Source organism: Heterodontus francisci, chromosome 23, assembly GCF_036365525.1.
Source record: "Heterodontus francisci isolate sHetFra1 chromosome 23, sHetFra1.hap1, whole genome shotgun sequence".
NCBI classification, from domain to species: domain Eukaryota; kingdom Metazoa; phylum Chordata; class Chondrichthyes; order Heterodontiformes; family Heterodontidae; genus Heterodontus; species Heterodontus francisci.
This window is the reverse complement of record NC_090393.1, coordinates 6257048-6284920: the sequence shown is the minus strand read 5'-3', so window position 1 is coordinate 6284920 and position 27873 is coordinate 6257048. Positions and strand designations below refer to the sequence as shown.

Sequence of the window (27873 nt, the reverse complement as noted above, 5' to 3'; positions counted from 1 at the left end):
TGCTGCTAATGATGTTATGGAGTTGTTCATAGAACTGGTCTTTAGCTTCAGGTGGGGAGCAGAGTGTTGGAGCATAGATGCTGAGTAGGTGTACTGGACCAGAGGTGGTGAGCAGTCGGATGGACAGTATGCATTCCGAGCCATTTGAGGGAGGCTCTATCATGCTGAGCAAGGAGTTTCTGATGGCGAAGCCCACTCCATGCTGTCTTGGTTCTTCAGGATCCCTGCCCTGCCAGAAGAAGGTGTAGTCTTGCTCTGCTAGAGAGCCACTCGCGGGGAGGCGAGTCTCCTGAAGTGCTGCAATGTCCACATTGAATCTACTGAGCTCATTGTTAATGATGGCGGTCTTCCGAGAATCGTTGATTTGTGTAAGGTCTTCCGACAGGCCAGGACACATAGTTCTGACGTTCCAGCTTGCAAAGCGAAGGGCTGGTACCTTCTTTCCTTTTTTCATGTTGTTTGGTGCGGTGTATCAGTCCACCTTTCGGGCAATGACCCTGAGCTCCAAGCACCCATTGAAGCAGGTGGACTGTGGCGGGACAGAACCTTATTGACCGGGGGCTGCCCGGTTTGAGGCGTGCGGTAGCTGTCCAGTGAGGTGCAATGACCTCTCCCACCGACAAAGGCAACCCGTGGCGCCCAGTTTCTACGCCAATTTATCTGGACTTATAACCCGTAACTGCTGCCTTCCGTGTTGTTTTAGTCGCTGTGAGGCAACTATGGAGTGACCTCTCACGGACAATTTTTGTATCATTTGCAAACTTCTTAATTGTATCCCCTACACTTAAGTCTAAATCACTGAAGTATCCCACAAAAAAAGCAATGGACCCAGTACTGAGCCCTGCAGAACCCCACTGGAACCAGCCTTCCAGTCACAGAAACACCCATCAACCATTACCCTTTGCTTCCTTTTGGATCCAATTTGCCACTTTGCCTTGGATCCCGTGGGCTTTTACTTTTGTAACCAGTCTGCCATGTGGGACCTTGTCAAAAGTCTTTGCAAAATCCATACAGACTATCTCAAACAAAATACCCTCATAGATCCTCCATGTTACTTCCTCAAAAAATTCAATCAAGTTAGTCAGAGTGGACCTTCCCTTCACAAATCCATGCTGACTAAGATCAGTCATGAATGTCCTGAATGGCACAGCAGGCTCGTTGGGCTATATCACAGTGATCTACTCCTGCTCTTATTTCTTGTGTTTTGACTTCCCTTGATTAACCCGCTCCTTTCTAAATAACCATCTGCCATTTAGAATTTTTTCCAATAATGTGCCAAATACTGAGGTTAGGCTGACTGGCCTGTAATTACTCACTCGATGCCTTCCTCCTTTATAAACGTTGTTACAATGTTAGCTAACCTCCAGCACTATGTCTGTGGCCAGAGAAGATTGAAAAATGATGGTCACTCTTAACAGCCTTGGGCAGGGTGCAGAGATGATTTATTAGAATGGTACCAAAGGTGAGGGACTTCAGTTATATGGAGAGGCTGGAGAAGCTGGGATTGTCCTGCTTAGAACAGAGAAGGTTAGGAGATTTAAAGGAGGTGTTCAAAATTATGGGGGGGTTTTGAGAGAGTAAATAAGGGGAAACTGTTTCTACTGGCAGAATGGTCAGTAACCAGAGGACACAGATTTAAGGCGACTGACAAAAGAATTAGAAGCAACCTGAGGAAACTTTTGTTTTTACCCAGCGAGTTGTTGTGATCTGGAACGTGCTGCCTGAAAGGGCAATGGAAGCACCTTCAAATTCAAAAGGGAATTGGATAAATACTTGAAGGGAAAAAGTTCACTGGGCTATGAGGAAAGAGCAGAGGGAGTGGGACTAATTGGGTCGCTCTATCAAAGAGCCAGCACAGGCACGATGGGCTGAATGGTCTCCTTCTGTGCTGGATCATTCAGTGATTCTACTTCACAAACAGAAACGCACAGATACCGAGCTGTGACCGGCTTGGCAAAAAGATGGGTCTTGATAAAGTGGGGAAAAAAAGGATTGGAGGGGTTTAGCCAGGGAACTTCAGAGAATTAGGATGAGATGGTTGAAGGCTCTGCCACTAATGTTGGAGTGAAGGGGGCTGCATTAAAGACCAGAATCAGAGAAACATACACTGAAAGCGAGGAGGAAAACACTGAATTTGTGGATGAAAAACAAAAGCACTGAGGGCGTATGAACTGATTTTATCTATTTGTACTGTGAGAGCAGGATACCAAGAAATCTAACCAAATATACAGGGTTTGGTAATGTGGCTTAGAACCTATACTTTAAAATGTCAACAAGAATCTAATGCAGTTGGTAATGGGTCACGTAGATGCAGATACTGACCTGGACGACAAGAAGAGATCCAGCAGGTGGAGAAATCTCGCCCGGTACTTTACATGTAGCACAGTTGGATCCAGCAAACTGTACAGCTTTTTGTAAAAGTCTGGATATTCTCTCCACACAAGAAAAAACACCGAGTCAGCATTTACACAATTCAAAAGGGAACATAAAAGGTTGAATAGTCGCTTAAGCAAACTATGTTTTCACAGTTGAGAATTTTCTGCAGCAATTTTTTTAAAATTCGTTCATGGATTGTGGGAGTCACTGGCTTGGCCAGCATTTATTACCCATCCCTAATTGCCCTTGAGAAGGTGGTGGTGAGCTGCCTTCTTGAACCGCTGCAGTCCATGTGGGATAGGTATACCCACGGTGCTGTTAGGGAGGGAGTTCCAGGATTTTGACTCAGGGTCAGTGAAAGAACAGTGATATAGTTCCAAGTCAGGATGGTGAATTAACAGCAGCGCTGAGCATGAGAGAAGCACGTGTCAAGGAGATCACTAGAACAGTGGGATTGTTCTCCTCAGAGTAGAGAAGGTTAAGAGGAGATTTAATAGAGACGTTCAAAATCATGAAGGGTTTTGATAGAGTAAATGTGGAGAAACTGTTTCCACTGGCACAACACAGACTGTCTGCACACACACACAGACACAGAGAATACACACACACATGAATTGCAGATGTACATGCTGATTGCACACAATCTGCAAAAGGATAATATTCACAAGGATCAATGCAAATTCATACAATACATATACATGGACTGCACACTGATGATATACAGGCACAGACTGCACATGGAGAACGCAAAATGAGAATATGATAAACATAAATGACTTGGATATTGGAATACAGAGTAAAATTTCAAAATTTGTCAATGAAAGCTAACTTGGAGGAGTGGAAAACAGGATTAAGGAAAATCCCAAGGCTTTTTATACATATATAAAGAGCAAGAGGGTAACCAGGGAAAGGGTTGGCCCACTCAAGGACAGAGATAGGAATCTATGCGTGGAGCCAGAGGAAATGGGCGAGGTGCTAAATGAGTACTTTGCATCAGTATTCACCAAGGAGAAGGACTTGGTGGATGATGAGCCTGGGGAAGGGAGTGCAGATAGTCTCAGTCATCTCATTATCAAAAAGGAGGAGGTGTTGGGTGTCTTGCAAAGCATTAAGGTAGATAAGTCCGCAGGGCCTGATGGGATCTAACCTAGAATACTGAGGGAGGCAAGGGAAGAAATTGCTGGGGCCTTGACAGAAATCTTTGCATCCTCATTGGCGACAGGTGAGGTCCCAGAGGACTGGAGAATAGCCAATGTTGTGCCTTTGTTTAAGAAGGGTGGCAAGGATAATCCAGGAAATTATAGGCCGGTGAGCCTTACGTCAGTGGTAGGGAAACTATTAGAGAGGATTCTTCGGGATAGGATTTACTCCCATTTGGAAACAAACGAACTTATTAGCGAGAGACAGCGTGGTTTTGTGAAGGGGAGGTCGTGTCTTACTGATTTGATTGAGTCTTTTGAGGAAGTGACGAAGATGATTGATGAGGGAAGGGCGGTGGATGTTGGCTATATGGACTTTAGTAACGCCTTTGACAGGGTCCCTCATGGCAGACTGGTGCAAAAGGTGAAGTCACACGGGATCAGAGGTGAGCTGGCACGATGGATACAGAACTGGCTCAGTCACAGAAGACAGAGGATAACAGTGGATGGGTGTTTTTCTGAATGGAGGGATGTGACTAGTGGTGTTCCGCAGGGATCAGTGCTGGGACCTTTGCTGTTTGTAGTATATATAAATGATTTGGAGGAAAATGTAGCTGGTCTGATTAGTAAGTTTGCGGACGACACAAAGGTTGGTGGAGTTGCGGATAATGATGAGGATTGTCAGAGGATACAGCAGGATATAGATCGGTTGGAGACTTGGGCGGAGAAATGGCAGATGGAGTTTAATTTGGACAAATGTGAGGTAATGCATTTTGGAAGGTCTAATGCAGGTGGGAGGTATACAGTAAATGGCAGAACCCTAAGGAGTATTGACAGGCAGAGAGATCTGGGCGTACAGGTCCACAGGTCACTGAAAGTGGCAACGCAGGTGGATAAGGTAGTCAAGAAGGCATACGGCATGCTTGCCTTCATCGGTTGGGGCATAGAGTATAAAAATTGGCAAGTCATGTTGCAGCTATACAGAACCTTAGTTAGGCCGCACTTAGAACATTGCGTGCAATTCTGGTTGCCACACTACCAGAAAGACGTGGAGGCTTTGGAGAGGGTACAGAGGAGGTTTACCAGGATGTTGCCTGGTCTGGAGGGCATTAGCTATGAGGAGAGGTTGGAAAAACTCGGAATGTTTTCACTGGAACGACGGAGGTGGAGGGGCGACATGATAGAGGTTTACAAAGTTATGAGCGGCATGGACAGAGTGGATAGTCAGAAGCTTTTTCCCAGGGTGGAAGAGTCAGTTACTAGGGGGCATAGGTTTAAGGTGCGAGGGGCAAAGTTTAGAGGGGATGTGCGAGGCAAGTCTTTTTACACAGAGGGTGGCGAGTGCCTGGAACTTGCTGCCAGGGGAGGTGGTGGAAGCAGATACGATAGTGACGTTTAAGAGACATCTTGACAAATATATGAATAGGAAGGGAATAGAGGGATATGGGCCCCGGAAATGCAGAAGGTGTTAGTTTCGGCAGGCATCAAGATCGGCGCAGGCTTGGAGGGCCGAATGGCCTGTTCCTGTGCTGTACTGTTCTTTGTTCAAACAGTGAGGATGATATGAATCAAGTGCAACATGACATAGATAAGTGAGCAGAATGAGCAGACAAGTGGTAGATGGAATTTAATAAAGAAATATGAGCTGATGCATTTTGGTAGAAGAGCTAGGGAGCGTCAATATAGATTAACTGGTACAGTGCTAAAGAGTGCACAGGGACAGGGGAACCTGGGCATTTATGTGCATAGTCTATAAAGCTGGCAGGACATAGTGAGACAGTAGTTGGCAAAGCATATAGGATCTTGGGCTTCATAAATAAAGGCATTGAGTATAAAAGCAGGGAGGTTATGCTGAACTTTTATAAAGCTCTGGTTAGGCCCCAACTAGAGTATTGTGTCCAGTTCTGGTCACCACACTTTAGGAAGGATGTGAGGGACCTTGAGAGGGTGCAGAGGAGATTCACCAGAATGGTTCCAGGGATGAGGGATTTTAGTTACAAAGTTAGGTTGGAGAAGCTGCGGTTTTCTCCTTGGAGCAAAGGAGATTGAGGGGAGATTTGATAGAGGTGTACAAGATTAGGACAGGCCTGGATAGGGTAGACAAAGAAAAACTGTTCCCATTAGCTGATGGCACAAGGAGTAGGGGATACAGATTGACGGTTTCGGGGAAGAGATGCAGGAGGAATAGGAGAAAGAACCTTTTTACGCAGCGAGCGGCAATGACCTGGAACTTGCTGACTATGAGGGTGGTGGATGCAGAGACAATGAATGATTTCAAAGAGAAATTGGGTTGGCACTTGAAGGAAATAAACCTATAAGGAGTACAGGAATAGAGCTGGGGAATGGGACTGACTGGATTGATCTATGGAGAACCAGCATGGAGTCGATGGGCCGAATGGCCTCCTTCTGTGCCATTATGAATCTATGACATCTACTGCGCATGCACACAGATTCCATCATGTACAGTCTTCATACAGACGACATACACACTGCAATACTTATCACAAACCGCACACTGACGATACACACACAATGTGCAGAGATGATACACTTTTGTGATGTGCTATTTGTGAAAGTTTGCATTCATACCAGGTGTGCCGGTTAATCAACAGCTGCTGGTCATTATTTATAACAAGTCAAAATCTTCCCCAAATCTGATTTCAGATTTAGAGACTTCACTGTGGTTTGTTAATTGTTCATATTCCACATGACTGAGAAACTTACAGGTTATGGTGATGGATGAGATAGAAAAGCCCATTTAAGGCAAGTAGGCTTATGGCTCCTCCTACAAAAGTCAAGGATATAATGTCAGTTAAACCATTCACAGAGAACAGAGCCCACAAACAGTACCAATAGCTACAACAGTCGCCTGCCCTTATCCAGCACATGTATGACACAGGGAAGCATTCCTAAAGCACTTTACAAAGAGGAGACTGGACACCAGGCAGGATTTTTGGAGGAGGGGTGGGGTGGTGACTAACGACACTGTTGAGGAGGCTTTACAAAGCAGGAGGAGGAGGATGGGGAGGAGGCAGATATTGGTGTGGCAACTCAGGGGGATTTGGAATGAAGCTACAGAGTGTCTCAACCTGGCAGTTAAAGGCCCTACCAATGACAATGGAGATGCAAAAAAGACTTGTATTTTGCTCAGCCTTTCACGACCTCAGGACATCCTGAAGTGCTTTACAGCCAATGTAGTCACTGTTGTAATGTAGGAAATGCAAAATTACGCACAGGGGTGATGGGTGAAGGGGACTTGGTGCGATTTAGGATACAAGAGACCTCACTGTTGCACTTCCAACTCATGCCATTGTATAATCAAATACCGGGCAGTGCAGGTCAACCCTCATTGTGAAGATGTGAAGTCTACATACGGGGAACACCAGAAACGCGGAACAAGCGAATAACCAGAGCCGCTTTTTCTCACATTGTTCACATACCGATCTCGTAGGCAGCGGTAAGGAAATCGATCATCAGGGTTGGCTTGCTCATGTGTGGCAAAATGGACTCGTGCAAAATCACCAGCACCTTCTTATAAAGATTAGTTGATAGCTGTAAAAAACAAAGTAATATTCTGTTTAAAACCTTCACTAATATTTCAGCCTCGTTACGGATTTCCCATGGTTACTGTCGCAACAAAGGGTTATTTGCTCTGCAAAAACAGCTTCTGCATAATTCGGGCGTGAGTGGTTTTAAACAGCGAGCTTTAATATATATATTGACTGTTAACAATATTGGTCTTATACATCTGTTCTACAGTATTACATTAAATGATAATTAATATAACTTGTTTTTACTGCGGATTCCAAGATGATTAGAAGAAGTGACCTTTGTGAGCTACCATCATGGTAAATTGTCTTCCTGACTGTTACGTCAGCTCAAAGAACCCCTGACCACTAGTCTTATAATTACACCCCAATAAGCTGGCCTTGTCTCTGACTGTAACCTCTTGTTAACCATCCGCTTTTTGTAAGCAAAATGCTGAAAATACTCACCAGGTCAGGCAGCATCTATGAAGAGAGAAGCAGAGTTAACATTTCATCAGAACTGGAAAAAGTTAGAGATTTAATGGGCTTTCAACAAGTACAGAAGAACTCAAAGGGAGTGATGGGGAAGGAAATGTGCTGTCGGGTGGTAACCTTTCTGATTCTGCACTTGCTTAAAACTTGTTACATCTCTAACCTTTGCCAGTTCTGATGAAAGGTCACTGACCTGAAACATTAACTCTATTTCTCTCTCCATTGATAATGCCTGACCTGCTGAGTATTTCCAGTACTTTCCATTTTTATTTCAGATTTCCAGCAATCGCAGAATTTTGCTTCTGTTATCTGCAAGTATCTCCTCCTTTGCAGCTTGTTCCCAGCTAGAAATTACGACGACATTTTATTTTGCTGTACCTCGGTGGATTTGGGGTCTGATGGGAAGATAATCGATTAGTAATGGTCAGTATTCTAACCAGGCTTCCACTTACCCTGGCTGCAGCCTACAAGATCAATATTACACAACTACTTACTTGCATCCAACATATGCCAATCACCACGATTGCTCGCAGATAATTCACACTACTGAGCACTCTCAGCAAATCCAGAGATTAATACTTAACATACTGGTATATCACCCCTCCATCTATTTATTGCTTTAGTTGCTCTCGGAAGGCGAATGACATTGGCATTCAATGCCCGTTGTTATGACCGAGGGAGTAATGCACTGTCAATTCAGTCCCATTACTCCACAGGTCACAGTATATTATTAAAGTTTTCCCACCTACTGGAAATTAGCCAAATTAAACACATTATTAACCCCCAGAATAAAATACACCAAACAGGTATCTTTAAACAACAAATTAACTATTTATTAATAAACAAAATCTTAAACAATATTGAGATAAATCTATGTCTAAAAGACTTTATAGCTTCTTATTTCTCCTAACCTTCATGCACACACACATACATTCAAAAACCAACAGTTAACCAGTTTAAAAATGATTTTTAAATTAGATCTGTTTCTTAAGAATAAAATAACTGGGTTGTAAGACTTTGTGGGTTATGTTCCTGGTTCGGTGAGATGGCCCAGAGTTGAATAGTCAGATGCTACTCAAAGTCTCCAGGCGAATCTGACGAACAGTCTTTAATGAATATTAAGATTAAGGAATTTGCTACTTCTAACAATACAAAGATTTCCTTTCCGGGGTTTGTTCCCTCTCCAGGCAAAACACAGCCTGTAGACCAAAGTAGATTTTTTGCTGAGAGAGACAAAATTCTTCCTTCATGGAGCACGCTTTGCTGGTCTCCAGATCAAACTGGTTCTAGCCAGTCTTTATACACAGTTAACTAATACAATTCAGCAGGTGGCCTCTCTCTCCTGCTGTTGCCTTGGAAACAGGCTTGCTGCTGCCACACACTGTGTCCAGATAATTTAAAAGCTTCCCTCTGCCTTAAAGGTACACAGCCCCCCTTAATTTTTAAACAGAGGGAAAAACTCCCATGACACTGTCTCTGGCTGCCCTGAGGCAGTGATGCCAGCCCTTTATCACATATCAATTGTTTTTACAACTGGTTTGTGTAAGGCACTTCCAAGGGCACTGAGAGGTAACCAAATGGTGTGGGACTGGAGTCACACGTAGGCCAGACAGGGATTGGAATGGTGGTGAAGGGCACTGGTGAACCAGTGGGTTTTTAAGACAATGTGTCAGTTTTACGCAGTCATTCCCCACCCCCCTTCCCACACAATGCTAACCCATAAACGATCAGATTTCAATTTCATAACACGTCATGGCGGGATTTGAACTCATGACCCCAGGACTGCATTTTAGCAGCGGCATTCTCTTATTTAAAATAAAATACATTGCCACCTGCATTACAACAACAGGAAGAGCAATGTCACAAAAGTACACTAAGACTTCACGCTACAGTAATTTCTAGACTTCAGTAGTCAGTGATCATGAGGGATAAAGATAACTGAATGGCCACTACATGACAATCCCAATCATTCGTGCGGCTGCAAAACTTTCAGTTTAATGCATTTATTTGTAAAAATAAATCTATTTAACTTTGATGGGCTAGCTGACTAATAATGCTGAAGGTTTAAAAATGGCATCCCTTAACTATCGTTATTGATAGGAAGAAAGCCCAGAAAATTTGATTCTCATGGGTCATTGAGTTATTGTTCCTTGAATCTTACCACAGTCAAGTTCCATTATGACTGGAAGTCATCTGACAAGTCACCAGCACCATCACAAGAAATAATCCTGAATGAACGGGCCTGAGGGAAAACTGCAAAGCTGGTTTCAGCAGCATCCCTGACTGCTGGAAAGTGTAGCAAACCTAAGCGGGTGAGAGGGTCAGCTGAACATCATAAGCCTAGAGTACTAGATTCCTTGCTCTGGGTTTTTGTGTATTTTTATCGCCTCTCCCAGAATATTACACAATATTTGCTTTTGATAAGGTCCTGCATGGGAGATTGGTTAAGAAGGTAAGAGCCCATGGGATCCAGGGTAATTTGGCAAATTGGATCCAAAATTGGCTGAGTGGCAGGAGGCAGAGGGTGATGGTCGAGGGTTGTTTTTGCGATTGGAAGCGTGTGACCAGTGGTGTACCACAGGGATCGGTTCTGGAACCCTTGCTGTGTGTAGTGTACATTAATGATTTAGGTGTAAATATAGGAGGTACGATCAGTAAATTCGCAGATGACACGAAAATTGGTGGTGTCGTAAATAGTGAGGAGGAAAGCCTTAGATTAGAATGATATAGATGGGCTGGTAAGATGGGTGGAGCAGTGGCAAATGGAATTTAATCCTGAGAAGTGTGAGGTGATGCATTTTGGGAGGACTAACAAGGCAAGGGAATATACAATGGATGGTAGGACCCTAGGAAGTACAGAGGGTCAGAGGCCTTGGCGTACTTGTCCATCGATCACTGAAGGCAGCAGCACAGGTAGATAAGATGGTTAGGAAGGCATATGGGATACTTGTCTTTATTAGCCAAGGCACATAATATAAGAGCAGGGAGGTTATGATGGAGCTGTATAAAACGCTAGTTAGGCCACAGCTGGAGTACTGTGTACAGTTCTGGGCACCACACTATAGGAAGGATGTGATTGCACTGGAGAGGGTGCAGAGGAGATTCATCAGGATGTTGCCTAGGCTGGAGCATTTCAGCTATGAAGAGAGACTGAAAAGGCTAGGGTTGTTTTCCTTAGAGCAGAGAAGGCTGAGGGGCGACATGATTGAGGTATACAAAATTATAAGGGGCATTGATAGGTTAGATAGGAAGAGACTTTTTCCGTTAGTAGAGGGGTCAATAACCAGGTAAGGGGCAGGAGGTTTAGAGGGGATTTGAAGAAAATGTGGTTGGAATCTGGAACACACTGCCTGAAAGAGGTGGTAGAGGCAGGAACCCTCACAACATTTAAGAAGTATTCAGATGAGCACTTGAAATGCCATAGCATACAAGGCTACGGGTCTAGTGCTGGAAAATGGGATTAGAATAGTTAGGTGCTTGATGGCTAGCACAGACACGATGGGCCGAAGGGCCTGTTTCTGTGCTGTATAACTCTATGACAAGTCCAGGTGGGATGGAGTGGGTTAGTGTTTATACTGTGATGCACAAGACATTGCATCGTGACTACGTGGAACAGGCTAGATGGACCAGTAGGTCTGCTCCTGTCGCATGTTCTTAATTGGGCATTTGATCCTTAAAGTTTATTAATGTACAACTCCTTACAGCATCCCTTAATTCTGTAAATGACACACGACAATATTAATGGCACTGAAATGATACTGCAATACCTCCAGAAGGATAATCTTTCAGTAAACAGATTTAGAATCTTATTAAATTACTGAGGTAATACAAGTGGGGCCATTTTGTCACTCCTGTCAGCCCCTATATAAAGGGATGGAGGAAATATTAATCACCCTTTTACAGATCCCTTACAGGAGAAATAGCAAGCCCCTTAAGAACACCCTGGTTAGAGGGAGTTGGGGAATAGGAAGTCTGTGTGAAGAAGATGAAATAGACAGCAACTTTTATCATAGAATGTTGCAGCACCAAATAAGGCATTTGGCCCATTGAGCACGCACCAGCTCTTTGAAAAAGCTAGTCCCACTCATCAGTTATTTCCAGTATTTATAAAAAGGTGCACGTTTTTTTACAGCAATTAAATGGCCTTTAAGAGAGTAACATTAGTGTTAAACTAAGGCTTTGCAAACTGCTGCTTTCCTTAGCATTTTCAATATAGTCACCACCAGAAATCTCTGATATTGTACAAATGACACATCCTGTTTACTGCTCTTAAAAAAAAATCTTAAAGATTTGAAATAACAACTCAACTGCTTGCAGAGATGTGAAGTGAACAATGCACCACAGAAACAAGCTTGTAGGGAACAAATCAGAAACAGAGACCTGTACAAATAGCTCACAGCCAAGATACAGATTAATCCGAAAGGAAAGCAGAGGTTCATGAGGATACTTCCAATTACAATAATCACCGCTGCCCTGCCCCACAGTGAGCGACAAGGCAGAGATACTGATAGGGCGACACGTTCAGAAAATACCATGAGAAGTTATGTTAGACTTGGATCAAACCTTACTTAGCCCAAATTTGGAGCACTGTGACCAGTTCTGGTCTCCATATTAGAACAAGGTTACAGAAGCACTAGAGAAGGTGCAAAAAAGATTCACAAGCATGAGCCCAGAACGACGAGGTCATAACTATGAGGAAAGATTGAATAGACTGGAGCTCCTTTCCCTAGAAAAGGGAAGACTAGGGGGAATGACCCAAAATTAGAAAGGGGTCTGATACGGTAGATCTCGGCAAGACCAGAACTAGGGACCATAAATATAAGATAGCCACTAATAAATCCAATGGAGAATTCGGGAGAAACTTCTTTGCCCAGAGTGGTGAGAATGTGGAACTCACTACCACAAGGAGTGGTTGTGGTGAATAATATAGCTACATTTAAAGGGAAGCTAGATAAACACATGAGCGAGAAAGGAACAGAATATGCTGAAGAGGTGAAAAAGGGTGGGAGGAGAATTGTGTGGAGAATAAACACCAGCATACAGCAGTAGGGGGGAATGGCCTGTTGCTGTTCTGTAAATACTTTGCAATGCCACTGTCTTACAAAAGGACTAGTTCCGTTTTTCCTCTCTTAATATCTTGGGTTTAAGAGCATGTTAACTGGAAAGATCATGACTGATTGCTACACTCAGGTAAATAAAGACACGCTGCACGTGTGAACACAAAGTGTGAAATATGACCTCAAGCCAAACCAGAACACACATCCCGCAAATGAGTTAAAGAAAACACTCAGAGAAAGCGTTATTTTGGAAGGAACTTACCTTGTGTTTAAGGAATGCCAGCCACAGTCGCTCAAACATTCTTCTGTGCTCCTGTTGGTGAGAGCGTGGATATTTGTAAAGTAATGCAATGTAATCGGTGCCTTGCTAAATGCACAATTAGCTGCTCAGATCAGACCAACAGTCCAGTTCATTCCATTACACATTCACATTTAGTCACTGACAGCAGTACAAGAGTGACAGGGTTTGTCAGGTACCAATTTTCTCGCTCCCAGGAGTCAGCGAGACACAAGATAGTATTTTACACCTAATATTGCTGGGAAAATTGGCCAGCTTCAGTGCAGCTGTGATAAGGAGAAAGGGATTTATGCATCCATTAAAAATAGGTGTTCATTAATAGAAACATAGAAAAATAGGAGCAGGAGTAGGCCATTCGGCCCTTCGAGCCTGCTCTGCCATTCAATACGATCATGGCTGATCATCCAAACTCAGTAACCTGTTCCTGCTTTCTTCCCGTATCCCTCGATCCCATTAGCCCTAAGAACTATATCTGACTCTTTCTTAAATATATTTAATGATTTGGCCTCAACTGCTTTCCGTGGTAGAGAATTCCACAGGTTCACCACACTCTGGGTGTAGAAATCTCTCCTCATCTCAGTCCTAAATGGCTTACCCCTTATCCTTAGACTGTGACCCCTGGTCCTGGACTCCCCCGCCATCGGGAACATCCTTCCTGCGTCTAGTCTGTCCAGTCCTGTTAGAACTTTGTAGGTTTCCATGAGATCCCCTCTCATTCTTCTAAACTGTAGCGAATACAAGCCTAATCGCCCCAATCTCTCTTCATACATCAGTCCTGCCATCCCAGGAATCAGTCTGGTGAACCTTCGCTGCACTCCCTCCATAGCAAGAACATCTTTCCTCAGATAAGGAGACCAAAAGTGCACACAATACTCCAGATGTGGTCTCACGAAGGCCCTGTATAATTGCAACAAGACATCTTTGCTCCCGTACTCGAATCCTCTCGCTATGAAGGCCAACATACCATTTAGCTTCCTACCTGCTTGCTGCACCTGCATGCTTACTTTCAGCGACTGGTGCACAAGGACACCCAGGTCTCGCTGCATCTCCTCCTTTCCCAATCTATCACCATTCAATTAATAATCTGCCTTTCTGTTTTTGCCACCACAGTGGATAACCTCACATTTATCCACATTATACTGCATCTGCCATGTATTTGCCCACTCACTCAACCTGTCCAAATCACACTGGAGCTTCTCTGCATCCTCCTCACAGCTCACACTCCCACCCAGCTTTGAGTCGTCTGCAAACTTGGATATATTACATTTAATTCCCTCATCTATATCATTAATATATATTGTGAATAGCTGGGGTCCTAGCACTGATCCCTGCGGTACCCCACTAGTTACTGCCTGCCACTCGGAAAAAGACCCGTTTATTTCTACTCTTTGTTTCCTGTCTGCCAACCTTACCCCCAAATCCCATGTGCATTAATTTTGCACGCTAATCTCTTTTGTGAGACCTTATCGAAAGTCTTCTGAAAGTCCAAATACACCACATCCACTGGTTCTCCCTTATCTCTTCTACTAGTTACATCCCCCAAAAAGTCCAGTAGATTTGTCAAGCATGATTTCCCTTTCGTAAATCCATGTTGACTTTGTCCAATCCTGTCATTGTTTTCCAAGTTCTCTGTTATTACATCTTTTATAATGGACTCGAGCATTTTCCCCACTACTGATGTCAGGCTAACTGGTCTATAATTCCTTGTTTTCTCTCTACCTCCTTTTTTAAATAGTGGGGTTACATTCGCTACCATCCAATCCGTTGGAACTGTTCCAGAGTCTATAGAATTTTGAAAAATGACCAGCAATGCATCTACTATTTCTAGGGCCACTTCTTTCAGCACTCTGGGATGTAGATTATCAGACCCTGGGGATTTATCGGCCTTCAATCTTATCAATTTCCCTAACACTATTTCCCTACTTATACTGATTTCATACAGTTCCTCCTTCTCACTAGACCCTATGTTCCCCAACATTTCTGGGAGGCAATTTGTGTCCTCCTTTGTGAAGACAGAACCAAAGCATTTATGTAATTGGTCTTCCATTTCTCTGTTCCCCATTATAAATTCCCCTGTTTCTGACTGTAAGGGACCCACATTTGTCTTCACTAATCTTTTCCTCTTCATATATTTATAGAAGCTTTTACAGTCAGTTTTTATGTTCTCTGCAAGCTTACTCTCATACTCCATTTTCCCCTTCTTAATCAATCCCTTTGTCCTCCTTTGCTGAATTCTAAACTGCTCCCAATCCTCAGGTTTGCCGCTTGTTATGGCCATTTCATATTTCTCCACCTTAGATCTAATACTATCCCTAATTTCTTTTGTAAGCCACGGTTGAGCCACCCTTCCTGTTTCATTTTTGCGCCAGACAGGAATGAACAATTGTTGTAATTCATCCATACGCACTTTAAATGCTAGCCATTGCCTATCCACTGTCAACCCTTTCAGTAACATTCCCCAATCTATCATAGCCAACTCGTCCCTCATATCTTCATAGTTTCCTTTATTTAGATTCAGGACCCTAGTCTCGGAATCAACTCTCTCACTCCCCATCTGAATGAAGAATTCTGTCATGTTATGGTTGCTCTTCCCCAAGGGACCCCGCACAACAAGACTGTTAACTAATCCTTTCTCATTACACAATACCCAGTCTAGGATGGCCTGTTCTCCAGTTGGTTCCTCAACGTATTGGTCCAAAAAACCATCACGTACGCACTCCAGGAATTCCTCCTCTACAGTATTACTGCTAACTTGGTTTGCCCAATCTATATGTAGAATAAAGTCACCCACAATTACAGTTGCACCCTTATTGCATGCATCTCTAATTTCCTGTTTAATGTCATCCTCAACATCAGCACTGCTGTTTGGGGGTCTACATACAACCTCCACCAAAGTTTTATGCCCCTTGGTGTTTCTTAGCTCCACCCATACAGATTCCACATCAGGATTCTCTGAGCTAATATGCTTCCTCGCTATTGTATTGATTTCCTCTTTTACTAACAATGCTACTCCACCTCCTTTTCCTTTTTGCCTGTCCTTCCTAAATATTGAATACCCCTGGATGTTCAGTTCCCATCCTTGGTCACCCTGCAGCCATGTCTCCATAATCGCAACTATATCGTATCCATTTACATCTATTTGCGCAGTTAATTCGCCTACCTTATTGCGAATACTCTGCGCATTGAGACACAATGCCTTTAGGCTTGTCTTTTTAACATTCTTAGTCATCTTAGCACTAATTTGCACTATGGCCCTATTTGTTTCTTGTCCTTGATTTCTATGCCTTCCACTTTTGCCTTTTTGTTTCCTGTCTTTCATTTCTATTCTTGTTTCCTCCTCCTCAGTCTCCACGCTCAGGTTCCCATCCCCCTGTCATTCTCGTTTAAATCCTCTCCAACAGCACTAGCAAACGCCCCTGCGAGGACATTGGTTCCGGTCCTGCCTGGGTGTAACCTGTCCTGCTTATACAGGTCCCACCTTCCCCAGAACCGGTCCCGATGTCCCAGGAATCTAAATCCCTCCTTCCTGCACCATTTCTCCAGCCATGCATTCATCTAGTCTATTCTCCTGTTCTTATACTCACTAACACGTGGCACAGGAAGTAATCCTGAGATTACTACCTTTGAGGTCCTGCTTTTTAATTTAGCTCCTAACTCCTTAAATTCATCTTGCAGGACCTCATCCCTTTTTCTACCTATGTCGTTGGTACTGACATGTACCAAGACCGCTGGCCGTTCACCCTCCCCCTTCAGAATGTCCTGCGGCCGCTCCGAGACATCCTTGACCCTAGCACCAAGGAGGCAACATACCATCCTGGAGTCTCACTTGTGGACACAGAAACGCCTGTCTGTTCCCCTTACAATTGAATCTCCTATCACTATGGCTCTCCCAGTCTTTAAAGAAATCTTGGGCGTGACGGACACTTAAAGAGCCAGAAAGGCTTTCATGACTTTAGAACTGTTTATCGTCACGTCATCACGACTAAATTGTCAGGACCACAAACTTGCTGCAAAGTTAGGGGCAGTGAAGGAGCCTTAAAGTACTTTATAAACAAGCGATGAAGCCCATGGTCTGAGAGAGCAAGTTTGTGGCGACTGTACAAATGGTAACTATGATATTGTCTCCTGAACCCAGTAAGATATGATAGAGCACTGTCTCCCTTTGTCTCTCAGAAAAGGAAATGTGCTTGGACTCCCCATGTCAAGATGAGTATGCACAATATTCAAACATCACCTTCAGCTTTGCTGCCTTCCATGCATCATGTTTACCTGCAAATAAAAAGGTTACAGTGTTAATATCAGCCTGCAAGAACTGAAATACCTTTACAGCACAACCACCTCGATTTTAGTCAATTCAGAAAGACACAGATCATTATTTTAGCAGATGTCGTCACCTCATCTGAGTGTAATTAGCTTCTGAGCAGAAATGTTCTCGAGCATGACTATACCTCACTCCAAGCTCCCATCATATGATGATGCCAAAGAACGATGGCCATTCAGCCCATCTTAACCTATCCAAACCCCAACAAAGAAATGCTACAGCTCCACCCCCATCCTCCCCCACCAGGCCCCTAAAGAAGATCCCTGCCTCCATCACTCCTGGAGTCTGCTACACACGTTCACTACTTTGTGAAGAAATGCTTCCTGGCATCTGTCAGAAATTTGGCTTTTCTCACTTTGAAGCTCTACCTTCTATTGTCTTGATACCCTGGTTTAGCTTGAAGAAATGCTCCCAGTCAACATTTTTTTTATACCTTAAATAAATAAAGAACTTGCATTTATATAGCTTCTTCTGTAACCTCAGGGCATCTCAAAGTTCTTAACAGTCAATTAAGTACTTTTCTTTGAAGTTGCAATGTAGAAAACACGGCAGCCAATTTGTGCACAGCAAGCTCCCACAAACATCAATGTGATAATGACTAATTTAGTGATGGTGGTTGAGGGATAAATACTCACCAGGACACCCGCAAGAACACATCCACTCTTGTACATCTACCTGAGAGAGCAGTAGGGCTGAAGTTTAATGTCTCAGCTGAAAGATGGCACCTCCGACAGTACAGCAGTCTCTCGGTACTCCAAAGAAGGGTCAGCCTGGATTTTGTGCTCAGGTCTCTGGGGTGGTGCCACTGCTGCAGAGGTGCTACCCACTGAGCCACAGCCTTCTCACTTCAGTCATCACCTTTCCAATGTAAACAATGTCTCTAATCTCTCCTCATAGATTCAGTGCTGTGGGTCAGCCCAATGCGTGCCACAGTCTGCTCAAATAGCAGCACTGAGTAGAGACTGGAAATAGATTGCCAATGACTTGAACAGGCAATGCAAATGCTCACAAATGATTGTTTCAAGTCACACCTAACTAATTCAGTCACAACTTTGAAATAGAAAGGTAGGAAAATAATTTGTGAAGAAGGCATAAGGGGACTACAAAGGGATATAGATAGGTTAAGTGAGTGGGCAAAGACCTGGCAAATGGAGTATAATGTGAGAAAGTGTGAAATTGTCCACTTTGGCAGGAAGAATAAAAAAAAAGCATATTATCTAAATGGTGAGAGATTGCAGAGCTCTGAGACGCAGAGGGATCTGGGTGTCCTCGAGCATAAATCGCAAAAGGTTAGTATGCAGGTACAGCACGTAATTAGGAAAGCTAATAGAATGTTATCGTTTATCGCGAGGGGAATTGAATACTAAACTAAGGAGGTTATGCTTCAGCGATACAGGGCATTGGTGAGACCACATCAGGAGTACTGTGTACAGTGCTGGTCTCCTTATTTAAGGAAGGTTTACTAGACTAATAGCTGGAATGGGCAGGCTGTCTTATGAGGAAGGATTGGACAGGCTAGGCTTGTATCCGCTGGAATTTAGAAGAGTAAGAGGCGACTTGATTGAAACATATATGATCCTGAGGGGTCTTGACAGGATGGATGTGAAAAGAATGTTTCCTCTTGTGGGAGAGTCTAGAACTAGACGGAGATGTGGAGAAATTTTTTCTCTCAGAGTCGTCAGTCTTCGGAACTCTCTTCCTCAAAAGGCGGTGGAAGCAGAGTCTTTGAATATTTTTAAGGCAGAGGTAGATAGATTCTTGATAAGCAAGGGAGTGAAAGGTTATCAGGGGTAGGTGGAGATGTGGAGTAATCAGTTCAGCCATCAACTTATTGAATGGCGGAGCAGGCTCGAAGGGCCGAGTGGCCTACTCCTGCCCCTAATTCGTATGTTCGTATGTAAGTGCAGCTAAGCTCAGTCTCTTGCACAAGTGCTGAATTCCACAGAACTACTGAGATTTAAACAGCACCTGCCATAGGTTACTGGGTTCAGGAGATAAGAGGAGAAAATTAAAGGGGGTTGGGCAGGTTTTGGTCCTCAGTATAAACCTCCATTTCACAACTTTATTCCACACTGGTCCCCTACAGTCAGTTTGGAAGAGGTTTTCAGAGCCCATGCCAGCTCTCCACAGAACAATCCAGTCAGTCCCACTCCCCTGCTCAATCCCCTCCGCCCTGCAACTTTATTTTCAAGTGCCCATCTAATTTCCTTTTGAAATCATTGATTGTCTCCTCGGGGGCAGCAAGTTTCAGGTCATTAACACCCACTGCGTATAAAAGTTCTTCCTCATATACCCCCTGCATCTTTTGCCCAAAACCTTCAATCTGTGTCCCCTAGTCCTTGTACCATCAGTTAATGGGAACACCTTTTTCTTGCCTAACTTATCTAAGCTGTCATAATGTTGTACACTTAGATCAAATCTCCCCTCAATCTCCTTCGTGCCAAGGAGATCAACCCCACCTTTTCCAACCTAACCTTGTCGCTAAAATCCCTCATCCCTGGAACCATTCTGGTAAATTTCCTCTGCACCCTCTCAAGGTTCCTCACATCCTTCCGAAAGTGTGGTGACCAGAACTGGACGCAGTAATCTAGTTGGAGCCTAACCAGAGCTTTATAAAGGTTCAGTATAACCACCCTACTTTCATACTCAATGCCTCTATTTACGAAGCCCAAGATTCCATATGCTTTACTAACCACTCTCTCAATATATCCTGCCACCATCAAAGATCGATGCACATGGATCCCTCTCAGCCCCTGCACACTGTTTAGAACTGCGCCATTAAGTCTGTATGACCTCTCCCTATCCTTTCTGCCAAAATGCATCACCTCACACTGAGAATCACAGAATGGTTACAGCACAGAAGGGGCCTGTCGAGTCCATGCCAGCTCTCCCGAAGAGCAGCTCACCTAGTTCCACTCCCCTGTCTTTTCCCCGCAGCCCTGCAATTCTTCTCTCTTCAGAAAATTATCCAATTCCCTTTTGAAAGCCATGACTGAATCTGCCTCCACTACACTATCAGGCAGTGCATTCCAGATCCTAACCAGTAGATTTGAACTCAGGTTCAGGAGTTGGACGGACATTTTGCTAATTCAGCCAGTCTCCCCACAAAAACTTAATAAAAAGATAGTGAGAATCCCACCTTTGACACGGTAACACACAATTGTTATTCAGGTAGAATGCAGAGATTTTGATGGGAGGGTGAGCAACCTCAGACTGACTTGTCCAGAAATTAAGCATTAAATGAAATTTTTAGGGCGGCGCAGTGGTTAGCACCGCAGCCTCACAGCTCCAGGGACCCGGGTTCGATTCCGGGTACTGCCTGTGTGGAGTTTGCAAGTTCTCCCTGTGTCTGCGTGGGTTTTCTCCGGGTGCTCCGGTTTCCTCCCACAAGCCAAAAGATTTGCAGGTTGATAGGTAAATTGGCCATTATAAATTGCCCCTAGTATAGGTAGGTGGTAGGGGAAATATAGGGACAGGTGGGGATGTTTGGTAGGAATATGGGATTAGTGTAGGATTAGTATAAATGGGTGGTTGATGTTCGGCACAGACTCATGGGCCGAAGGGCCTGTTTCAGTGCTGTATCTCTAATCTAATCTAATCATGTAGGTTGAGGCATGATTTTTTTTAAAATTCTTTCATGGGATTTGAGCATCGCTGGCAAGATCAGTATTTATTGCCCATCCCTAATTGCCCTTGAGAAGGTGGTGGTGAGCTGCCTTCTTAAACCACTATAGTCATTGTGGTGTAGGTACACCCACAGTGCCGTTAGGAAGGGAGTTCCAGGATTTTGACCCAGCGACAGTGAAGGAACGGCGATATAGTTCCAAGTCAGGATGGTGTGTGACTTGGACGGGAACTTGCAGGTGGTGGTATTTCCATGCATCTGCTGCCCTTTTCCTTCTAGTTGGTAGAGGTCACGGGTTTGGAAGGTGCTGTCGAAGGAGTCTTGGTGCATTGCTGCAGTGCATCTTGTAGATGGTACACACTGCTGCCACTGTGCGTCAGTGGTGGAGGGAGTGAATGCTTGTGAATGGGATGCCAATCAAGCAGGCTGCTTTGTCCTGGATGGTGTCGAGCTTCTTGAGTGTTGTTGCAGATGCACCCATCCAGGCCAGTGGAGAGTATTCCATCACACTCCTGACTTGTGCCTTGTAGATGGCGGACAGGCTTTGGGGAGTCAGGAGGTGAGTTACTCACCACAGGATTCCTAGCCTCTGACCTGCTCTTGTAGCCACGGTATTTATATAGCTACTCCAGTTCAGTTTCTAGTCAATGATAACCCCCAGGATGTTGATAGTGGGGGATTCAGCGATGGTAATGCCATTGAATATCAAGGGGAGATGGTTAGATTCTCTCTTGGTGGAGATGGTCATTGCCTGGCACTTGTGTGGCGCGAATGTTACTTGCCACTTCTCTGCCCAAGCCTGGATATTGTCCAGGTCTTGCTGCATTTCTACACAGACTGCTTCAGTATCTGAGGAGTCACAAATGATGCTGAACATTGTGCAATCATCAGCGAACATCTGCACTTTTGACCTTATGATTGAAGCAGTCATTGATGAAGCAGCTGAAGATGGTTGGGCCGAGGACATTACCCTGAGGAACTCCTGCAGTGATGTCCTGGAGCTCAGATGATTGACCTCCAACAACCACAACCATCTTCCTTTGCGCTAGGTACGACTCCAACCAACGGAGAGTTTTCCCCCGATTCCCACTGAATCCAGTTTTGTTCGGATTCCTTGATGCCATACTCGGCCAAATGCTGCCTTGATGTCAAGGGAAATCACTCTCACTTCAGCTCTTTTGTCCATCTTTGAGCATCTGAGGAATCGCAAATGGCATTGAACGTTAATTCAGACTTTTCAGCTTTCCCTCATCAGTGATCACACTTCAAAGTATTTCACTGGCTGTAAAGTGCTTTGGGATATTGCAAGGTTATGAAAGACACTACAGAAATGCAAGTCTTTTCTTCTTTTAAAATAATGAAGAGGATTGACAAGACTGATTAGGGATGACGCTTCCATTTGCTAGAGGGATCCAGAGCCAGAGACATCATCAGCAAATCCAGGAAAATGTTCAATACACAAAAGGGTTGTGAGATTGTGGAATCCACTGACCCAGAAGACCATATATACAAAGTCAATTAAGGTATTTACTTGGGGAGCAAGGGATCTGCAGAAAGGGCTGGGAATTGGGATTAAAAAGTTAAAGCCCCTATAGAGAAACATTCTAGATGGGCTGAATCCCTGTCTAAAACCCTTCTTACTCTATTTCTTACATGCTAATTTTGAAGACATGAACAGGAGGAAGTCATTCAGTACCTCGAGCCTCTTCTGCCATTCAATGAAATAATGGCTGATCTGTATCGTACCTCCATCCACCCACTTTAGCTCCATAACCCTTCGATATCCTTAACCAACAAAAATCTAGCAATCTTGGTCTTGAAAATTTCAACTGATAGCACCCACCCCACCCCCAATATCCACAGACTTAGATCAATATAAATTTTTCTCAGCCCAAAATACTTCCCTTTGTAACCCCCCCTCATCATCCAATGATACTTACTCTGCTGCTTCACAAGGAAATTCTTGAGTTCACTCTCGTCGCCTGGCATGTGAATTGAGGACAAAAGGCCAAACACGTTTTGTTGATAAATAGGAAGAAATCCCTATACAAAGAGGATGGAGAAATAATAAAATGATGATGGTGCATGTGTGGATTTAGAACAGAGGAGAACACAAAGTGTGAAAGTTTACCCCCTTAAAGCTCTGCATAACACTCGGGATGTTTTCAGCAGCAAAGGCCATCACGTAGTAACGAACATCCTCATATTCCAAACACTCCTGAAATTGGGTAAGCAGGGAGGAAGTATCTCTTTCAACCTGAAGCAAATGCTTCACAAGCAGCTGGAAGGCAATGGACACTTGTAAAAGTTACAGATAAAAACTGAAGGTGGACAATCATTGCTTTGAAATAATAGCACTGTGAATTATCCCTACAAATTAGGCTTTCCATTTATACAATGTCTGCAACAGCAAGATGGCCCAAGGTGCTTCATAAACAGGGAGAAATGGGCAGCAACTGTCTACGCAGTGAACTAGCAAGGGTTTTTTTGGCAGCACCTCCCAAATACTGGGTCTCCATGGCAAAAACTTACATTTATATAGTGCCTTTAGTGTAATAAAACATCCCAATGTGCTTCACAGGAGCATTATAAAGCAAAATTAGACAATGAGCCACATAAGACGATATTAGGACAAGTGGCCAAAAGCTTGGTCAAAGAGGTAGGTTTTAAGGAGTGTCTTATAGGGGGAAAATGAGGTAGAGAGGCAAAGAGGTTTAGGGAAGGAATTCCAGAGCTTAGAGCCCACGGAGCTGAAGGCATGACCAATAATGGTGCAGTGATTAAAATCAGGATGAACAAGATGCCAGAATTAGAGGAGCACAGATATCTTGGAGGTTTGGGGCTGGAAGGGATTACAGAGATAGGGAGGGGGCGAGGCCATGGAGGGATTTGAAAACAAGAACGAGAATTTTAAATCGAGGTGTTACTTGACTAGGTTTGACAAGGAGCCAATGTAGGTCAGCAAGTAGAGGGGTGATAAATGAACGGTGCAAGTAAGGTCATGGGCAGAAGAGTTTTGGATGCACTACCTAGAAGAACACTGTTATTGGTGATGTGCAATTCTCATTAAACTTCTTCGAAACTAGTCAGACTCACACGCACATCACACATATGCATAAAGATGGCTCAGTGAAAATATCACCACACTGAGGGAAAGCAAGTCATTTGTCTTCCTAACCTCAACCCATTCTCCACCCTTACATTTGGGTTAGGTTTCGTGCAGAAAGAAGCTAGCGCAACCCAACTGTGTTCTTAGCTCCGGCCCACACCATCAACCTCAATCCCCACCCTTAACAACCCAAATCACTCAAGCCGTCCACAACACATCTCAATGAATAACACTTTTTATTGGGTTTAGTTTCTACCCTTCAAGCTTACTGTGCAACAGAGAGAATTTTTGAAACAGTCAGGTTATCAATTCCTAACAAGGACCCCCTGTAAATAGCAGTTGAGTGATTTTAACAGATCCTCAGAATAATTAGAATTGAATTCGACTTTCCTTTTTGCATTAGAACAAAAGGAACATGTTACTCAAAGTGAGGCCAATACCAACACTTGCGAACTGGATGTACATTATACAGTTGTGCACACAAACACATTCTTATTGGTGAAATCCCCTACGGCAATGTTTATTGTTGCGATTGAATAATCAATTTAATAAGAGCCAGACTGACTTTTTTTAAATCCTAGGTCACAAAATGGTAGACGGCAACCTTGGGACTGATGTCAGGAAGCACAAGTGAACAAAGCGTGATTAATACCTGGAATGGTCTCCATGTTGGGGTAGCAGAGTGCAAAAATCACTGGAGGCAGCGAGATATTGTAACTCGAGTTTGGATGGATGGATAAGGTGGATGGACTGAATGGCCTCCCTTATTGTAAATATGCTCATTTTCCACCGGCAACTGCTGCATTTTTGTAGCCAGTAGCATAACATCATGCCCCATCCTCGTTAACTGAACCACTCTCACCCCCCGCCAGCCCCTGTCCACCGGAAGAGCTCTGTCCAATAATAGGTGCACAAGTCAGAATCACGACTCACCTTTAACAACTCCCCAGGAAAGATGTAATGCTCGTCCACTTCGTATTTGACAAGAGGCCACCTTCCTTCCGTCCGAACAAACTTCATCAGTGTGCAGAGCGCCACTTCCTGGAGAGAAAGCAATCGGGAGGGGACAGGTTTTCACACAAAGTAAAATGTGAATTCCCAGCAAAGTCTCTCCTACAGATAATCTCCCCACGTTCATTCCCAATCATTGTGAGGTCAGAGAACACAAGATTACATCTTAATATCCACAATCACCATCTTTAAATAAGATTCAGAGCACTCTCACAGCTCTGCACTGAAATGTCAGGCTAGATCACCTGCTCAATGAGGGGTGGTGCTTGAATCCATGATCTTCTGACTGTGAGGTTAAGTGCCATATTGTTGGGCTCAGAGAGGCAAAACTGAATTTAAATTCTATCAACTGCCTTTGGTCACATTGTCGTGTAATGCAACACACCATCAAAAATAAAAGGCATATAAAGTTGGACAGAATTGAAACTAACCAAACTCATTCGATTTCAATAACTGGTTCCACGGTTTATGCTTCTGTGCAACCCCCATTCAATGCCCACTGTGAAACAGGTAAATCGGCAGCTACTGAAGATTGGGTAAAAAATCCCTGGAAGCTGTGCCAACATACAAACCCATGGGAGTTACACAGGATGGGAATCACTCAAAATACATCGGCAGATAACTCAGGATGTTTAAGGGTTTGATGTTTGATTTAGAACTCGGAAGCCGGGAGTAAAGGGAGAAGCGTTTAGTTTTTACATTTAAAGTTCCACTTACTTACAGAAGTCCCAGGTACTTACTTTGAAGCTGATGAATTGCTATTTTTGAGAGTTGCATATTTCCCCTAGCGCAGGGAAGAATAAAATTTCCCCTAGCGAAGGGAAGTATAAAACAAAAACCTCTCTACCAGTTAAACAGCAAGAGCATCCAACTAAATAATATTTACAGCTACCGATCCAGGCCAATGTTTATGCTTCACACGAGCCTCCTGTCACCTCTTTATCTCACCCTATCAGCATATCCTTCTATTCTTTTCTCCCTCATGTGTTTATCCAGCCTCTCTACACTATTCACCTCAATAAGAAATGATGTCATTTACATAAGCACAATTATATCCTCGCATGTAAATGCACCATTTAAAATAATGCACTACTGATATGCACTGCACAGCAGGGAAGCACCACATAAAGGATTAACCAATAACTCTCTCTACTGGAGAATGATGCTTGTCTAGTTGCCCTGTTTAGTTATTAATAACACCTGACGAGTCAATCGCTCTTAATGCTACTCATGGGAAGTCATGTCAAAATATAGCACTCAGGTCCAGCAGGGTTGGAGGGCAAATGGCATAAAGGTGGGGAGCCCCTCAAACCTGTTCCACCATTCAATGAGATCATGGCTGATCTGCAACCTAACTCCATATACCAACCTTTGCGGCACCTCCCCCACCCCCCCTACCTTAATCCCTTGGGTTAAAAAAAAACTATCAATCTCAGATTTAAAATGAGCTCTTGATCCAGCATCAATTGCGGTTTGTGGAAGAGAGAATTACAAAGTTCGACCACCCTTTGTGTGTCGAAATGTTTCCTAACCTCACTCCTAAAAGGCTCCAATTTTTAAACTATGCCTCCTAGTCCTAGACTCCCCAGCCAGCAGAAATACAAAGAGAGGGGAACGGGGCACAGCATGGGAAGGAAATCAAAATAATTTGCTTTAGTACAATTTATTAATGAGTTATTTTGCTACAGCTGTCGAGACTGGCAGTTTTGTCTTTTGTATTCATTCGCAGGATGCGGACGTTGCTGGCAAGGCTAGCATTTATTACCGATCCCTAATTACCCTCGAGAAGGTGCTGGTGAATCATCATCTTGAACACAACTGAGTGGTTTACTAGGCCATTTCAGAGTCACCCACATTGCCGTGGGTCTGGAGTCACACATAGACCAGATTGGGTAACGACGACAGATTTCCTTCCCTAAAGGACATTAGTGCTTTTACAATAACCCACAGTTGCATGATTACCATTAAAGAGAATGTTTTTTTATTCAGATTTATTTAATTAATTGCATACAAATTCTCCACCAGCCGTGGTGGGATTTGAACTCATGTCTCTAGATCATTAGTCCAGGCCTCTGGATTACTAGACCAGTAACATAACGACTATACTACTCTACCCCGTTCATTTGATGCAATGTGTCAACGCAGGGCAGGTGCACAGCAGAAGGTTCAACATTCCCGTCACCAGAAAACTCACCTGCACCTGATCCGATTCGTGCATCATCAGATTGAGCAGCTGGTCAATGCAACTCTGATAGCGATGCCTCATCCAAATCTTGTACTTCACCTCTGCACTGTAGTCAGCTGAAATTAAACCATCAGTACTGTTAGTTCTGTAGGTTTCTAGCAACTTACAGAGTTACCTAGAAAGAACTGGTCTTTCATGACCTCAGGACTTCCTAAAGCACTTTACAGACAATGAAGTACTTTTGAAGTGTAGTCACTGTAGAAAACGTGGCAGTCAATTTGTGCACAGCAAGCTCCCATAAGCAGTGATATGATAAATGACCAGATAATCTTTTACTGATGATCGTTGAGGGATAAATATTGGCCTTAGGACACTGAGGAGAACTCCTCCTGCTCTTCTTCAAAATAGTGCAGACCCACGGCAATGTGGGTGACTCTGAAATGGCCTAGTAAACCACTCAGTTGTGTTCAAGATGATGATTCACCAGCACCTTCTCGAGGGTAATTAGGGATCGGTAATAAATGCTAGCCTTGCCAGGAACCTTTAAGTTCACCTAAGAGGGGAGGCGGGGCCTCAGAGTAACATCGGAAAGACAGCACCTTTGACACTGCAGCATTCCCTCAGTAATGCACTGTGAGGGTATCAAGAGCTTTGGATGTTAAGTTTATGCAGGGTGAGAGATTGGAGGTCAACCAGGAGTTTTACACATTATGTCCTTAGAGTCACCCTACAA

General features: G+C 43.8%; 1 protein-coding gene across 4 annotated transcripts in view; it reads right to left on the bottom strand.

Annotated features, from left to right (window-relative positions):
• Nucleotides 1-27873, bottom strand: part of noc4l (nucleolar complex associated 4 homolog) — a 41219-nt gene that overhangs the window by 10516 nt on the left and 2830 nt on the right. For 2 of the 4 annotated variants that reach the window (XM_068054619.1, XM_068054622.1), the window contains exons 3-11: nt 27150-27256; nt 24878-24985; nt 22967-23116; nt 22776-22878; nt 17124-17158; nt 12854-12904; nt 6956-7067; nt 6240-6300; nt 2323-2433 (exon numbers count right to left, since the gene is read on the bottom strand). In XM_068054619.1, coding sequence (XP_067910720.1) covers nt 2323-2433; nt 6240-6300; nt 6956-7067; nt 12854-12904; nt 17124-17158; nt 22776-22878; nt 22967-23116; nt 24878-24985; nt 27150-27256 — 838 coding nt within the window. The remainder of the gene's footprint in view (nt 1-2322; nt 2434-6239; nt 6301-6955; nt 7068-12853; nt 12905-17123; nt 17159-22775; nt 22879-22966; nt 23117-24877; nt 24986-27149; nt 27257-27873) is intronic. The other 2 variants (XM_068054621.1, XM_068054620.1) reach the window with 2 other exon arrangements.